The sequence below is a fragment of the Cricetulus griseus genome, assembly GCF_003668045.3.
Source record: "Cricetulus griseus strain 17A/GY chromosome 1 unlocalized genomic scaffold, alternate assembly CriGri-PICRH-1.0 chr1_0, whole genome shotgun sequence".
NCBI classification, from domain to species: Eukaryota; Metazoa; Chordata; class Mammalia; order Rodentia; family Cricetidae; genus Cricetulus; species Cricetulus griseus.
This window is the reverse complement of record NW_023276806.1, coordinates 29,013,475-29,031,084: the sequence shown is the minus strand read 5'-3', so window position 1 is coordinate 29,031,084 and position 17,610 is coordinate 29,013,475. Positions and strand designations below refer to the sequence as shown.

The 17,610-nt window shown below is 44.1% G+C and overlaps 1 protein-coding gene across 1 annotated transcript; it reads left to right on the top strand.

The window, feature by feature from the left end:
- The first annotated feature begins 92 nt into the window (after positions 1–92).
- Pla2g12a (phospholipase A2 group XIIA) lies at positions 93–15,362 on the top strand. The gene is made up of 4 exons (XM_027395704.2): positions 93–401; positions 9,154–9,230; positions 10,525–10,690; positions 14,452–15,362. Exons 1-4 carry the CDS (start codon positions 179–181, stop codon positions 14,568–14,570), a joined length of 585 nt encoding a protein of 194 aa, XP_027251505.1. The 5' UTR covers positions 93–178; the 3' UTR covers positions 14,571–15,362.
- The last annotated feature ends 2,248 nt before the right edge of the window (positions 15,363–17,610 follow it).

The following is a 17,610-nucleotide window of genomic DNA, read 5'->3' as shown; positions in this document are numbered from 1 at the left end:
GGCGCACTGTGCCTGACGCGGCAGCCCCGGTGAAGAGCGCGCGCGCGCCCCGGCCCGCCCCGCCCCTTTCCGCGCAGCTCGGCGACGGGGCGCGACCCCGCGAGCGCGGAGGAGGCCGCGACCTGAGCCGGGCGAGCGAGCGCGCGCCGCTGCCCAGCCCGGCCGCCCGGCCGTGCCGATGGGGGGCCCACGGCCCTCGCCCATCCGGGGGCCCGCGCTCCTGCTGCTGCCGCTACTCCTGTTGGCCAGCGCGCGAGGCCAGGAGCAGGACCAGACCACCGACTGGAGGGCCACCCTCAAGACCATCCGCAACGGCATCCACAAGATCGACACGTATCTCAACGCCGCGCTCGACCTGCTGGGCGGCGAGGACGGGCTCTGCCAGTACAAGTGCAGCGACGGTGCGCGGCCGGGGCGCGGGGCGCGGGGCGTTACAAGTGCCGTGCGGGGGGACGGGAGGCAGGTGCGGGGCGGGGGATGGAGGGGCAAGTGTAGGACCCGGTGATGGGGAAACAGGTGCCAGGCAGACCTTGACGGCGTCCCCGGGTGTGGAAAGAATGAGCCGCGCTTGGAGCGTGCTGTCCTTGGGATTGAGCAATCTGGGAACAAATCTGAGAGGTCGCCGGAGTGCGCGCTCTGCTCTCCATTGCTTATGATTTTTTTTTTTCTCCGCGCTCCCTCCCCATTTTCTTTCCTGGCGATTGCACGGAGTTGCCTAAGAACTTACTGATGTATGAACCCTGGAGCGCGGGGACACACACACACACACACTGATGAACCCTGGAGTGCGGACACACACACACACACACACACACACACACACACACACACACACACACACGTCTTGCAATTGAGTCAGCTGAGCGTATAAAGTCAAACGCTAACTTCTAGAAAACTATATCAAAACTTGAAGTGTTTTGCTTTGGTTTTTGAGAATCTCAGATAGCCTACACTGGCATCGAACTTCGTGTAGCTAAGGCTGGCATTGAACTCATGATCCCCCTGCCTCAGCATCTCAGCTGCTTGGATGACAGACACCCACCTAGTCCATTTTGTATCTTTCTTTCCTTGGATACCAGTGGCTCCTCTTCCTTATTCTCTCTCAGTATTGTAGTTTTTCGCTTACTCCTTTCATGGTTTTAGACTTTCTATTTGAACTTGCTTTATGGCAGTGTGGTTGATAATACAGTCAGCACTCAAGGCAGTGATGGGGGGGGGGGTTGTTGTTGTTTGAGTGAGGGTTTTTGCATTTGAATTTTTTGAAAGTGTGGCGCTTCTGTTTGGCAATTCAAAATGTTAGGATAGAACTTGAGAAATCAAATTTCATATGGGATTAGCCAAGGCTACCAGATGGAAATAATAGGGAAATCCAGACTTTAGTGAGAAAGTCTGATTTCAGAGTTGGTGATTTTAATAAAAACCTCTATCCTGTAAAGCTGTGATGCCACCTGTATGCAGCCTGTGAGGCTCCGGATAAACTCCACCTAACGATCTTCCTTTGCTTCTAAAGTTTATGCCTAAAGATTTCTACCAGTGAACACTAAATATATTAGGGAACTTTGTAAAATGTATTAGGAGACTTCGTGGGTAACAATGATTAAATGATAACTTTGCTAAGGCAAAAGTTCTGACTTAATTCCTGACCATTGTGCAAATATTAATCTTGACCCCTTGTCGGTGGTTGATAGATTGGGGATTCAGCAGTTACAGGTGAAATCCTTGTTCCTGGAGTTTATGCTCTGTGTTGGGAGAAGCAGGCAGTGAATCAAAGAACTGTGTGCTGTGAGCCAGTGTCTTGAAGCAATAAATGGGAGACTGCTACAGTAGTCCTGGGAAATATTAGGAGCTGTTTGCCCTTTAGATAGGATGTTCCCGGACAGAAGAACATCTCAGGACTGCAGAGTAGCAAGACTGCTCTGTGATAATCAGGGAAAGATCCTCCCAGGCCGAGGGAACAGTGAGTACACAGTTCCAGAGGACAGGACCATAGGACCTCAGTGTGACTCTGAGGGTTCTGCCTGTGGCAATGAAAAGATGCAGCTGTTATTTACAGAGACAAGGATGGCTTCAAAGTTACATTCTTTATAAACAGCAGTGAGTCCTGGGCTCTAGAATTGTTTACATTAAGACCATCTCAAAATGATACCAGTCCTCTGAACAGTTGCTTTAAACTTTCCTTTTACTTGTTTTCATTTTCTTCAAGTCTCACAAAATTTGCCACCAAGCTCTTAGGTAATGCAACCAAAGTGCGTGCTTCTGTATAACTTCCCTCTCCCTGAGAGTTGAGTATTATGGATACTTCTTCTCTTTTGGTCATCTTCCCTTGGATGGGGAAAGGCCTTAGTAAGTTATGTGAGGATTTTATGGGAACAATTTTGTGTTTGCTATTTTTCCTTAACTCTTGTGTGCATGTCCATGTGTGTGTCTGTGTGTGCGAGCATGCATGCTTGTGTGTGGTGCATACATGTGGGTGTTTGGGTGTAGCGCACATGTAGAGGCCAAGAGAGAGTGTTGACTATTTCTGTTACTCTCCACCTTACACCCTTAAGATCGTATCTTTCTCTGAAAGTGAAGCACACTGATATGCGTGGGTTAGCTGGCCAGTGAGCTCCAGATATCTGCCCATCTCTGCCCCCAACATTGGAGTTACACACTCCTCTGTGCAACCATTTACCTGGGTGCTAAGGACTTGAACTCAGCTCTGGCTCAATGCGGCATAACAACCACCCTTACCCACTTGAGCCTGCTTCCCAGCACCTAATGTTTTTTCTCCCTGACATCAAAGGCAATTAAGGGACAAAGTTTCCATTTCTGTTGAAAAAAATGGAGGAAACATAGTTTCTAACGTGTTTTTAGAATTTTGAGTAAGTCATTCATTCCTCTAGTGATATGTATGGAGCCTCTAAGTGCTGTACTGGGGATTAAGCCAGAATGGGGCTAAACTGCTGTGTGCAAGGGTCTGGAGAAAAGGTGGCAGTGATTTTGTGTTAAGTTGGGAGGAGCTGGAGTAATGAGAGAGGGTTGAATCTCGGGTATAATTTGAAGGAAGAACCTAAGGAATTTGCTGTTGACAATAACTGTGACTAAGGCAGAAATGATCACGGAGGTGATGGAGGAGAGAGTGGAGGGGGAATACTGGAGCCGTGTCCTTGCGTGTGAAAAGGGTAGTTTTTAGAGTTGGAAGGGAGAGGCTGGCGGGAGCAGGCAGCACACCCCTGTGCATAGGTGGAAGTCGAATGTGGGCACACACATTAGGTTCTGATTGCCTAGTTTTCAGTGAAGAAGGGATGAAGCCACCAGCTTCTAGAAGTCCTAAGAATGAAGACGTTGGGAGACCCGAGGGCGATAGGAAATGAATCACCTGGGCCGGGTGGGTTACTCTCAGGGCCACATGGAGATGACTGGTTTAGCAGGTTGGGAGTCACCACTGTACGTCCTGCATACGAAGTGGTAGGATCTTGGTGTGACCAATTAACCAACCTCTAAGATTCCCACCTGCTTCGTTTTCTTCCAGGTAAAATGAGTGAGTCGGTTTGAGAGTATTTATTTCAAACTTGGAAAAAAAAATGCATCGGGGGGAGAATAAGTTCTCAGTTCCTGTAAATACTTAGGTTTTGGACGCCTGGTGACATGAGAAAACATTAAGAAGCCCAGCACTTCATGTCAGTGATTCTTGACCTTCCTAAGCTGTGACCCTTTAATACAGTTCCTCAAGTTGTGGTGACCCCAACTGTAAAATTATTTTGTGTTGCTTCATAGCTGTAATTTTGCTACTGTTATGAATTGTAATGTAAATTCTGATATGCAGGATGTTCTTAGGTGACCCTGTAAAAGGGTCATTTGACCTTCAGAGGCGTCTCCGTCCACAGGTTGAGAACCACTGACTTATATCAAAAGGTACAAGTAATGAATGGCCTTGCTGTGCAGTTATACTCTTGGGTTTAGTTCTTCTTCCCATCTCTTTCTTTTCTTAGGTTTTCATGTCTGCTTATGAAATCCGGGGAACTGTGGCTATAATGTTGTGGTTTGTCTAACTGTGGTCCTTCCGTTAATGAGCTTTGTAAAAGCCGGTAACAGTAAACATGTTGGAAATTTCAGTGATCAGCATCTCTTAACAGTACTTATAACAATATTATACATAGTATTAGTACATAATTTGGCACCTGACTAGGCCCAATTTTTATTTTTTTTATGTGTGTGAATGTTTTGCCTGTGTGTATGTATGCTTATCACACGCATGTGGTACCTTCAGAGACCAGACGAGGGCATCAACCCTGGAGCTGGAGTTACAGCCTGTTGTGAGCCTCTGTATGGATGCTAGGAACCGAATCTGTGTCCTCTGCAAGAGAAGCAAGTGTACTTGACTGCTGAGCCAGCTCTCCAGGCCTCGTGAATCAATTCAGTTTTTTAAAAAGTAGCTTTCTATTTAATTTGTTCTAAATAATTATCTTTTAAATTTTACTTTATTTATTGAGTAAATGTAATTCTATTGGGGGTGGCAGAGAGAGAGAGGGAGAGAGAGAGGAGAGAGGAGAGAACACATGAACATGTCATGGTGTACGTGTGAAGGTCAGAGGACAGTGTTTGAGAAATGGCTCTCTCCTGTCACTGGGATCTAGGGATCAAACTCAGATCATCAGGTTTGTAGGGGAAGGAGCTCTTGCTTGCTGACCCATCTTTCAAACCTTGAAATAATATTTTAATATACAGGTGAATTTAGAACTTCAAAACACTGAGCTGTTTCAGCAAAATAGTTACCTCTAATATTTGTGGTAAGTTTATTTGTCTATCTATTGAAAAACTAAGAAGTTTAAATTTTGGCAGAGCATTTCCCATTTTTCTCAGCTAGTAATTGCGCTCATTACATGCAATGCATCTCCTAGGAAAGGAGGACAAAGCTGTTCTCATGGAAACTGTTGTGCTAATTTGGCTCAGACACATTAGAAAGCAAAACAAGCAGCCTTGGTGTGCACACCGATACAGAAGCGAAGATGCTATTGTTAGAGGTGAGCTGGGAAGGCTGTTTGAGATAAGTGACATCAGTTCGTTGTTCTAAAGAAACCCCAAACTAACCAAGCACACATGCACATGCCCCTTGCAGTGAGACTATTAGGGAGTCGTTCCCAGTGTCTCTCCAGTGTCTCATACAGGAGGTATGGCCCTTTCCTACTCAGCACTCGGATGTTTGAGATGCACTGTATACCATCACTTTCTCATTGCCCCTGGAGTTTCTCTACCGTCTCTGCCGCCTGCTCTTCTGCATCTCCAGAGTGGGCGTGTTTACTGGGATTTTTCCTAACTTAATTTGCTTCTGATCATCCTCTTGTTCAACAGCAATTATCTCTTAAGAAGAAAGTGTGTACATGTATTAGTGGAATACTTCCATGTCAGGAAGCATTTCTATAGATGAGGAACGGAGAAAAATGAGATAAGGTACAAAAAGAAGCATTGTTGTATCAACGGGAAATGAAATACACTCCTAGTTCTTAAAAAAAACAAACAAACAAGTAGACAGTTATGAGGATATGAGAAGCCTTCAATTACCTTCCCTTTTTTTTGCTTTGTATCAGCAGTCTGAGGGTGGGAATGTTTGTACATGAGCGGCGCCCGGTCTGTAGACTTGTAGGTGTACATGGCATCCGAGCAAGTAGAAACAGAACAAGCCGTCATTTTCAAATGCTAAGCCCAGCCTGCTTTCCTTCAGCTTCCTGACAGTTTTTTTAGGTGATGTGCTTCTGAATTTAAAACAATTGTTAACCTGGAAAAACTATATATAGTCAATGCCCTCTTTTATGATTTTAACACACTATAGTGTATCTGTAGTGCTTTTAAAAAAGTTATTAATAATGTGGCTCGTTGACTAATGTATATATCTGGAGCAGTGGTTCTCAACCATTTTAATACACTTCCTCATGTTGTGGTGACCCCCAGCCATGAAATTAACTTCATTCCTCTTCAGAACTGTAAATGTGCTCCTGTTATGAATCATAATGTAGGTATCTGATATGCAGGCTATCTGATATGGACCCCTGTGAAAGGGTTGTTAATCACAAGGGGGTTGTGGCCCATAGCTTGAGAACCCCTGCTCTAGAGGTGTGACAGCATTTGAAATCACTCAATGTTAAAACCCAATCAAGAAAAAGCTTTCTACTAATGTTTAAGGAACTGGAGTGTTTTTCCCAAGAACACTTTGCCAATTTAGCCATTCTTCCTACTATGGCTTGAGTATGGCTTGTCCCTTCCAAAACTGAAATTTCCATCTCCATTAAATGGTACAGTGATGCTGGGTGTTGGTGGTGCAGGCCTTTAATCCCAACACTTGGGAGGCTGAGGCAGGTGGATCTCTGTGAGTTCGAGGCCAGCCTGGTCTGCATATCGAGTTCCAGGACATTCTCCAAAACAATATAGAGAAACCCTGTCTTGAAAAACCAAAAGAAAAAAAAAAAGTGCAGTACTAAGAGATGAAAAGTTCCGAGATGCATTGGACTATGTCCTCATAAATTGATCAGATCAGTCTGTGTCTGCTTCATGGATCGATTGGGTTGTCTTGTGACAGTTTGCAGTAAAAGCCTGTTTGGCTGGTTCTCCCACATTGGTCTCTAGTCATGTGATACTCTGCCCTTTCAGAGGATTAAGCCAGCAAGAAAGCCATAGCTAGTAGCTAGCTGGCTGCAACTCCTGAACTCTGGACCCCAGGTATGAGCCAAAATAAACCTCCTTTTAAAAAAATTACCTTGGCTATTTTGATATTAGCAGCAGGATATAGCCTGGGCTGGAGGTGTAGCCCAGTCTAGAACACTGGCCTCATATTCTCAAGGCCCTGAGTTCAGTCAGTACCCAGCACCAAAAAGAAAAAGAAATGAACTGAGGCATCTGCCTTCTAAGCGGGGCTTTAAACCATAGGTAAAAATGTATAGTTTCTCATGATAGCCATGGCAACAGTAGACTAGCAAACACTTGACTCAGGCAAAGTCACGACTGGCTGAGTGGTGTCCCCATAGTTTGGATTAATAACATGATAACTGCTGCTAGAGAGGATTCATTCATCTATAGCAAGATGCTGCTTGCCTCAGTCCAGATTAATATCTATGGCTCAAGTTCATGACCCTTGGCAGTACTAAGCAAATAGCTCTAGATATAAAGTTCACTAAACAACGGTGGATGAAACAATGGTGGATGACTAAGTAAAGTCAACAAAATAGAATTCAAAAATTCTGTAACTGGTCTAGAAAATTAATTACAGAAATGCTTGAAATTCTAGAAGTAGGGTAGGTATTATGGTTTGGTTTTTGTTTTTTCTTTTGTTTTTTTGTTTTGTTTTGTTTTTTTGAGACAGGGTCTCTCTATGTAGTCCTGGCTGTCCTGGAACTTGGAGAAATCCTCCAGCCTCTGCCTCCTGAGTGCTGAGATTAAAGGCATGCATCACCACACCCAGCTAGGAGTAGATATTTTTAAAGCTCAATTTTCTAAAGGACTTTTTTTTTTTATTGCTACCATTTGATAGGTTAACCCAGATAATAGCTTCCATAAGCTGTGTTAAAATGAATATTCTATTGCCTCAAAAAGGGTCTGTCATATAAAATGACGTTAAGTTTGGGGTGCCACATTTTGCAGTTTAGATTTATTTATTTGTGTGTGTGTGATGTGTGTGCATTGGTGTATGTGTTCCACAGTGTGCATGTGGAGGTCAGGAGGACCACTCCTGGTAATCTGTTCTCTTTCCCTTCTGGGTTGTGGGGGGATTGAACTCCAGTAGTTGAGCTGGGTAACATATTTTACCAGCTAAACTATCTTGATGGCCCCTGGGGGCTCCATTGTAAATAGATGTAACAAGCTAGCTGTAGTCAGTCTTTGGAGGTCAGTGCATGAAGTCCCAGGAAACTTAAAAGACTGAAGAGTAAACAGCAATAGTGCCTATAATTCATAATGAATATTACAGTTGCCACCAGGATTAGTCTCTAAGTCTACCCAGTGCTCATTTGTTTGGCCATTTGTCAACAAGTGTCCATTGCGAATGTAACTACATAGAAACTATGCCAGGCCCAGGCTTGTACAATAGGAAAAGTCCCGCCTCAGGGTTACCTTTCTGTATGAAGAAGCGAACAGGAAATGAAGTAAGTAGGCAGACTAATGACATGGTGTGTTAGAAATCATACAGGTCAGACGCATCACCAAGAAGAGCCACGCTGAAGTGTGGATGGTAGTCCGCGTGGGCTGCCGCAGCAGCACGCCATAGACTGTCCGCGTGGGCTACCGCAGCAGCACGCCATAGAGCAGCACGCCATAGACTGTCCGCGTGGGCTGCCGCAGCAGCACGCCATAGACTGTCCGCGTGGGCTGCCGCAGCAGCACGCCCATAGACTGTCCGCGTGGGCTGCCGCAGCAGCACGCCATAGACTGTCCGCGTGGGCTGCCGCAGCAGCACGCCATAGACTGTCCGCGTGGGCTACCGCAGCAGCACGCCATAGACTGTCCGCGTGGGCTGCCGCAGCAGCACGCCATAGACTGGGCAGTTATGGGCAGAGTTTCATTAGCTGCATCTGTGAAACAGTTGGCTGTGGAAAATGGAGGCAGAATGTATGTTCCTTTAATGTCCTCTGGCATGCTAAAAGGATTAGATGATCATTGCATAGCCTCTTCTTTCTTAGATTAGGCTCTGGCCAATCGCCTGGTAGTTGGTTATTAAGCGTTTTGGGGCAGTGGAAGATTTGCTGGAGGTTAGGACGATACAGTGCATGCCTTACAGACTTTTACCTGCGAGGCTCAAGCGTTAGAGGTGTCGGAGGACAGGCTGTGTTGATCTTTCACACACGTGATGTCGTATCGTGTGCCCCTTTGAGATCTCTAGCGGTCCAGGGTACGTTATTGCATGTTTTGACGATGTATGTTTATGAATAACAATTACCTTCATGAGCGCTGCGTATTTGTGTATGTGTGTGAACATTTGCATATGTTCTGCATTCTTCACAAGAACTTGTTCCATAATTAGTCATCCTGGTATTCATCAAAATAAATACATTATTGCTTATGTTATGTCCAACTAAACATTAAACATCTCCAAGGCTAGCCAAGCACATTGTATACCTTTACAAATATGCATCTTATTTCTTCCTCATTTTAAGCTAAATATGATACCCTTTGTATTTTACATAGGATCGAAGCCTTTTCCACGCTACGGATATAAACCGTCACCACCAAATGGGTGTGGCTCTCCATTGTTCGGTGTTCATGTAAGTCCTTCTTTTTCCTTTGATAAGTTTTGTGACTGTTAGTCTGTTATTTTTAGTAATGCAAGACTTAAGTGTGTCCTCAGGCTCTCAAATATTTTTGCTTACTATAATGATTGTGTTTGTTATTGTTTTCTGATAAAACACATTTAACAACTAGACAATACAACTAGACATATTTTTATCTTGTATAGATATCACATAAATAGTATTTTCTAAGTATCACAGATATAACTTGAAATTTTAAAGTGCAAAGTACTACCACTTAGGAAAAGAATAGATCAGGCATGCTTTCTATGTTAAAAAAAAAAAAAAAAGGCTAATAGGGGTAGCAGTATAGTTCTGATAGCAGTTTTTACTGGGGAGACTAGACGAGCCAGTAGCCACCGGTAGAGGGTGTGTTTATGAAAGCAACTCCTACCCATGAGGGTTGTATAAGTGAATTGAAATAACTAAATATAAATTATAGACTTATGGTAATGGTATCTCTAGAAAATGGAAAGCTAAAAAACAACCACCATTTGAATTGTAGGCAGTTAAGAATTTTCTGTAGCACTTCACAGAAAGTACATCTCTGAGGCAGAGGGGGACATACAAAATGCATTGGAATATCCTAAGATCCTAATTGTTTAGGCCCCAGAGAGTCTTTTTTTTTTTTTAATGCTCTTAGGCATATTTGTTATTTAAGCTATGCCTCATGGGGTTAGGGAGATGGCTCTGTGGGTAAGAGTGCTCCTTGCAGAATGAGTACCTGAGTTCGAATCCCCCACACCAACATACAAGCCAGGCATGGCCACGTGTGCTTGTGACCCTAGTGCTGAGGGATGGAGGCAGGCAGATCCTGGGAGCTCTCTAGGTAATCAATAGTCAAAACAGTGGTCTTCAGGTTCAGTGAGAGACTGCCTCAGGGTAATGAGGCAAACAGCAATAGAGGAAGACATTCCGCATCCTCCTCTGGCTGCACTCCTGGGGCCACTGTTCCTCACACACAGACTCCCCACACAAATAAATAAAGTTACTTGTGTGTTGTGTTTTGGACAGTTAAAAGTTGTGAAAGTTACTGAAATTAACTCTAACATTGCAAAATGAAGAGAGTGTCGTATGGCTGACACAGTCACATGGCTAAGAATGAGTAAGAGCAATCGGGAGATTATAACACAGAAAGCGTTTATAGGTAGACATGGGTCTGGGATTGTCTACAGCAGTTGACATTTCTTTCTATGAAGTCCATTTGAATGCATTGCCAGTGCTGGCGGTTTGCATCTCACTCACAAATCCATCAAAATGCTTCTCACAGCTGAACATTGGCATCCCTTCCCTGACAAAGTGCTGCAACCAACACGACAGGTGCTATGAGACCTGTGGTAAAAGCAAGAATGACTGTGATGAGGAATTCCAGTACTGCCTCTCCAAGATCTGCCGGGACGTGCAGAAGACTCTAGGACTTTCTCAGAACGTTCAGGGTAAGGATGGGCCTGCTGGCTGGGATCTGGATGTTTTTAATATTTCAGTGAATACATGCTCAGTATAAAAGCATACCAAAGGAGCTTTTTCACATTCATTCGCTGTTATGATACAGCCTCTTCAGTTGCCTGGAGTGAGGAGCTGGCCGATCATTTTGTAATCTAAAATTATATACAGTTATAAAAGCAGTGTTCAGAAAACTTGGAGGAGTGTCTGAGACAGAGAAGGGAAGAATTCACCTACCTTGGGCCCTGGAATATATACCTAATCATTTGAAAACTAAACATTGAAGCCTTGAAGCAAGTTGTCATAGGGGTGCTGTAATAAAATGTAATAGATTGAAGTTGGTTATAGGCAAGAGAAATTTATTTCTCATAGTTCAGGAGGCTGGGGAGTCCAAGTTGAAGGCATCAGTAGTCATTATCTAGCAAGGTTTCTTTTCTGGGCTCATAGACCACACCCTCCAGTTGTATCGTGGCATGGGGGAAGGGACCAGGCAGCTCCCTGGGATCCTGTTTTGTTTGCCTGCATTTGTTTGCACAGTCCTGGGATTACCCTGAGGATCTTGCATATGAATTAGGAATTCTGTCCTAAAGGAATACCTTTTTATGTGACTAATCCCATTTATAAGTATACTATGACCTGCTCACTTCCCATTACTTCCCAAAGTCCTTACTGTCTTAATTCCTTTACCTTGGATGTTAAGACTTCAACAAACAATTCTTAGAGGAACATAGACTGAAACATTTGCTTATAATGTTCTATAATTAAATATTATTGCTTATATTGTTCTATTATTAAATAAAACTAAGGAGTCAGATATTAAAACCTGATTGAGCAGAGACGTGACCAGTGACCTCCTCCTCTCTCTCTCTCTCTTTCTCTCTCTCTCTCTCTTTCTCTCTCTCTCTCTCTCTCTCTCTCTCTCTCTTTTTCTCTCTCTCTCCCCCCAACACCTTCCCTGATCCAAAAAGGCCCTTGAATCTTTTTAAGCCCCTTCCTACTACTTCGTACATCTCTTTGTTTCCTGGGTCCTCTAAAACCTCGATGGCCAATTCTGGTCACCTAGTTGCTAACTCCACCAGCTGATTCAAGGTAAACTTTATTGTCAGTATTTGAGTGTCAGTGTGAACAAATATCCTGCAACAATAGACATCTGTAGCACCAGTGAATTTAAGAGTGCAGTACAGCTGCTAGACTGATGACTCATGCCCATGATGCCAGAACTCAGGAGGCTGCATGTTGCACGGCTTTTCCTGAGGATGTGTAGAGAAACATCTGTTCATACTAGATAGGGCACCAGTAACAGGACCAAGGAAACAATTCCATCAAAGTCCAACTTGGTAAACTGGCAATTTAACAAAACAGTAGTAACACTCTTCACAGCACAGCCTGCGATTTCCCCAGGGTTTTGCCTTGGCTTTACTTGCCAGACATGAGTTTTCTGTGTGCAGCAGGCCTTCAGTCCGATCAGAAAGTAGTTGGTTGTACCCATAACAAGTGTCCCATAGTGCACTGATGGGCACATCTTGCATGGTTTGTTGATGTCATTAGCATAGAGGGCCACACCAAAGCAGAACAGTTTTTACTGACACTACCCTAACAAGCTGTCATGTTCCAGCCTACAAATGCTAGCCACCAGGGAAGGAGCTTCCAGATTGCTCCCAACCCGATTTCGTCATGTCCTGTAACCCCAGCAATAGGGTTTACTATCCAGTTATGGTATGTGGCAAAAACAGTGGCAGTAGGAATGATTCCATCCAAGTCTGACTTGGTGAACCAGTAAATGTATTGGTGTAACTTACAGCGGCCTGGGTGTCTAAAGCACGCATGCTACCTCACAAAAGCTGTGACGCCGGAGTCCCAACCTCCAGTCAACCTTGTCATAGCCAAACTGAAATGTCTGTGGGAATACAAATCACTGTTCAAATAAGAACATTTAGAAGGCTTATACACTAAAGTCAGAAGTGGCAAAGACAAGGCAGGAAAGAAAACTAACATTTTTATTCATTTTCCTTAAATTATTGTGGTAGATGTTTTCTTTTGATGCTCACGAAAACCCCCTAGTGCTAGACAGGATGCCTCTATCTCTGAGGGAAGGAGAGCGAAGCCAGGATCTCGTCCCGAGTAGGCCTTAACTGTCGATTCTGGAGCCCATGCTCTGTCTACTGACTGTTCTAGACAGTCACATGCGGTAGTTCTGATTCTGACATCCCTGGAAGACTATCCAGGAGTTCTCTGCCGCAGATGAAGCCTGAATTCACTCTCCCACCCTCTAGCCTGCTTCTGTTTCTGTAACAAACTGAAGAGCAAGTGGAGGGATTTCTTGTTTTCTTACCTCCAAAAGACAGAGAAGGGGAGCCACGTGATTTTCTCTCAATGCCTGCGGTGCAGTCTGTGTTTCTCTGGTTGATGTGCTCTGGACTGGCACAGTCTTTTGGAGGACTTCAAAAAGGTTGAGTTTTAGAGTAAGATTCATCCTTCATGTGAATATTTGAACAGGATGCAGCAATGCTCTGTGAATGTAGCATGCCTGCGGTTTCTTAGAACAGGAAAGGTAAACCTAGCTTTTTTTATAGTCTTTGTTTAAATCCCAGGAGAAACTACTTTGGATTCTTGTGAGCATCCACCCTGAAGCCAAACTTTAGAATTGGTCATACCATTTAGTATGAGCATCTTCAATAAATGCGATCAGTCTTAGAAGCCACTGGCCATAGTGATGCCTTGAGGTTTCTGAGATTTTTTTTATTTGCTTGGTTTAAATTGTTTTTATTAAATCTGTGTATGTATGTGCGCACACATAGACCACAGCACATGTGTGGAGGTCGGAGGACACAGCTTGTGGGGTCGGTTTTCTGCTAGTGCCTTTGCCCAGAGTTGTGTCCTTAGCCCCGAGGGTTCTCTTTAACACTTCTTTCTAAGACTGAGGGTACAGCATGCGCTTAACATGTCAGAGCCCCAGCCTCTCTGGCCTCCAGTAGCAGCAGCAGCCACAGACCCTCCCTGGCCATGTAAACTCTGCAGTTGTCAGACATCTTCATTGTGATTACATGTCTCTGCTAAAAGGAAAACGAACACTGCTGACCCAGTTTGTGTTCCATAAAGGTTATTACTTGTCTACAAAAAAATCGATCTGAACAATTGAAACCAAGCATTTGTGCATGTGCATGCAGGCGTGGGTGCGTGCTTTCGTGTGTGTGTGTGTGTGTGTGTGTGTGTGTGTGTGTGTGTGTGTGTAAAGAGACTGAAATGGAATCTGGGGGTGTGCTGCTGGTGTGAGGGACTCGGATGACTTTGGCCTCCTACATGTTTGAGTCCCCACTGAGGGGCGTGGCCCTGTGCCACAGCAGGTATAGAGGTGGGAACAGAGCGATGCTTGACACTGGCCCAGCAGTGATGACATGTTGTAGTGATATGTTATTTATGATTTATTAAAGCTTGACTGAGGATCCAGAAAGCAAAGTCAGCCTCAAGCTACAGAGATCAGGCAGTGGTGGCACACGCCTTTAATCCTGTGACTGAGGGTTAAGAGATAGATGGATCTCTGAGTCCAAGGCCACCCAGATCCACACAAGATTGAATCACTCTAAAAGAGAATTATAGCTCACACCTTTAATCCCAGGACTCATGAGAGGTATTTAAGACATGAACAGGGCTCAGTAGGAGGCATTCATTTTCATTCAAGCTTCCAGCTTGAAGTTTGAACCCTAATATCAGTCTCTGAGTCTTATTATTCATGTTACATGTCTTTTCTCTGCAGCATGTGAAACAACTGTGGAGCTCCTGTTTGACAGTGTCATACATTTGGGCTGCAAGCCTTACCTGGACAGCCAGCGAGCCGCATGCTGGTGCCGTTATGAGGAAAAAACAGATCTGTAAGGAAGCCCCTGAAGCTGGCGAGCAGACGAGAACTGATGCTTTCATAGCCTGAAGCTGCCTTAATTTTTGTGATGGGTCATTTGAAGACCTAGACTGTGTTGTGATTTTCAACCTCGCAGTGAAAAGGAGTGGAGCTTGGGAAGAAGAAGAAGAGCGTGCTCAGGACCAGGAGTAGAGAGGGGAGCACGCCTGCCTTCATGGATGGGCCTCGCTGTCTCAGTGGATCCCCAAATTGGGAAGAAAAGCTTGAAGACTGTGTGACTTGGTTTTCATAGCTGTACTTAACAATAAAAATGAGAGCAGATGTAAAATTCATTGTAAGGGCTTTTCAACATTATTTTGAAATTTAGGACAAACTTCCGTTAGAAGTATTATTTACTTTGAAATTTCAAATATGCACTTACACTGAGAGGAAGTAACTACTATTTCTCTAGAGACTCTGAGATTGGATGTATTGTGTTGGTCATAGTAACAAGGCCTCCAAGTGTACATTATTTGTACAGTTGGAACCACCAGCCGGTGTGTCTCTTCAGGGACAACCCAGTACATCTAAGTATTGTGATATAAACAATATTCAGAAACAGCACTCCTGTTTCACAAGCCAGTTCTAACAAATGTCATCTTTTGCTATGAATTCTAGAAAAGATGGATTTATGAGGCAAATCAGAGTACTATATGCTGTTGGGTTTGATGTTTATTCCCTAATACTTGTCCCTCATCTTAGATGCTGGAGTATTTTTAAAAGGTTGACCTTTTACTAATGGAGGTCTTAATAAACCTTATTCTTGATAATGTTTTCTTCCTGATTATTTAAGTGTTTTCAAGTCTTTAATTGTGGAATCAAAGTGGATGGGAAAGGCAAAGTAGAAAGAACTGTCTGTTGTGGACCTCTTACTTCCACTGACAATTAACAGGTGTGCAAGCAGACCCCAGAAAACCTTGGCTGTCTCTTAAAATGTCTATGAATACTGGGAATGTCTTAGTGGCCTCAGAATGTTCAGCCCTCCTGGCCATTGACTGCTGACTTTCCCATCCCAGACACCAGACCATGTTTATCTTTTAAGTAACATTTAACTCGAACTGGAAGGTAAGCTGCTTGGAAGGTCAGAAAAGAACACAATGCTAAGTGGTTCTTTGTAAGTCATTACATGAGGCATTGGGCAGAAGGTAAGGCTTTCTGAAGAAAGGGCTGCATTCCTGCTGCTCTGATGGAGTCTCTTCTCTCAAAGGTGAGATGATGGCAGCCACCCTTGTAAGAGGTGTGTCTATTAGACAAAACAAGGGTGTGCTAAGTGAAACCAGGCTCCAGTAAAAATGCATGGGACCCTTAACTGGTACTTTTAGGAGGGGAACAAAACAGGCAAAGATCTTTCTGCACACACACTTATTGCATTGTTCAGAAGTCACAGAAATTAACTGCAGTATATATATTGAGATGGTACATAGTGAGGAGTGAAGTAATTCTTGTAGTTGCTGTTTTTCTACACTTTCATCCTGCAAACCCAGCCAGGCGCCTAGGTAACAATAAATTAGTATAATCAATGTATATAAAAATAGTAGGTTCTTTTTAAATATCTGCTTTTATAGTTTATTGTATAACTTATATACTATATTACTTTGATAGTATTACCAATATATATAAAAGAGTAGATACTTTTTTAAAAGGCAGCAGTTAAAAGCACTCATAGATCTTACAGAGGACACAGGTTCAGTTCCCAGCACTCACATGGCAGCCCACAACCATCTGCAACTCCAGTCCAGGGGACCTACCTCTTGGGACTTGTGTAGGCACTAGGCATGCAAGTGGCACACATAAAATCAATCTAAAAATTTGCTTTAAATAAAAATTTAAAAGTAATAGATGCTAACAGTAAAACTGCATCAGTGAATGAAAGGAAAAAAATAAAAACCAAAGACACGACTGCTCCTAGATACGGTGGAGATTTCTTGCAAATAAGAGAGAGCATAGCCAGAGACAGGGACATCTGGGAGAGTCCAGAGTGAACATGACCCTGAGCCTGACCATGTGAGGAGAGTAGAGGAAAGGGCCAGGTAACCAGAATGACTGGATTATATAGGGAAAGGCAGCTGGAAGAAGGGAAGCCCAGCCCAGTAGCTGGGCTGGAGAAGTTTAGGGTGGAGGTAGGGAATACCAGCCATGCTCTGAAACAGGTAGGGACTGAGGGATGCTGGGAGAGCCTGGTGGCAGGGTCTGCTTTGCTTTGTTAAATAGACTTTTAACAAAGTCTATTTAACAAAGTCTTTTAACAAAGTCTATTTAACCGGCCACTCAGGTGGCCGGTTGTCTCCAGTTTGAGACCTAACAGTCAGTAGTCTCACTTCTGTGTGCTAGCTATAGTGATATTTTTCTTTCTGATTCTGGATTACTTCGTTTTTCTTTCTTAAATTTTATTTATGTGGATGGGTATTTTGTGTCCATGGATGACTGTGTACCACGTGCATACCTGGCATCTGCAGAGGCCAGAAGAGGGTTGGCAGTTCTGTGGAACTGGAGTTACAGGCCATGGTAAGTTACCATGTGGGTGCTGGGAATCGAACCCAGGGTCCTCTGGAAAATCATCTAGTGCTCTTAACCACTGAACCTTGAAAGATGCTACTGATAAGAAATAAATAATCCAGAGGCTGGAGAGATGGCTCCATGGTTAAGAACATCTTCCTTTGTTTTCTGTCAACTCTGTCACAGAGAGGATTTCTGTCCCAGGTCACTGCTTCTGGGTCCGATGAGAGTATGAAAGTAGAGACTTGTGGTGGAGCAAAGCGGTTCCCTTCGTAGTTCACAGAGGCAGGGATAGGAAGGGGCTGAGGACAAGGACAAGCCGCACCTTTTGAGGGTCTTGTCTGATTTCTGAGGGGGAAGCTCCACCTTCTACAGTTTCCATCAAATTCCAATAGTCCGCTCAGCTGTGACCTGACCTGTGTGCAGGGCCACTGGTACAGGCAGCATCCTTAAGGTCCCACAGCACTTCTTAGCAGTACTAGCCAGTGGGAGACAAGCTCTCAGTACACCAGACTTCAGAGG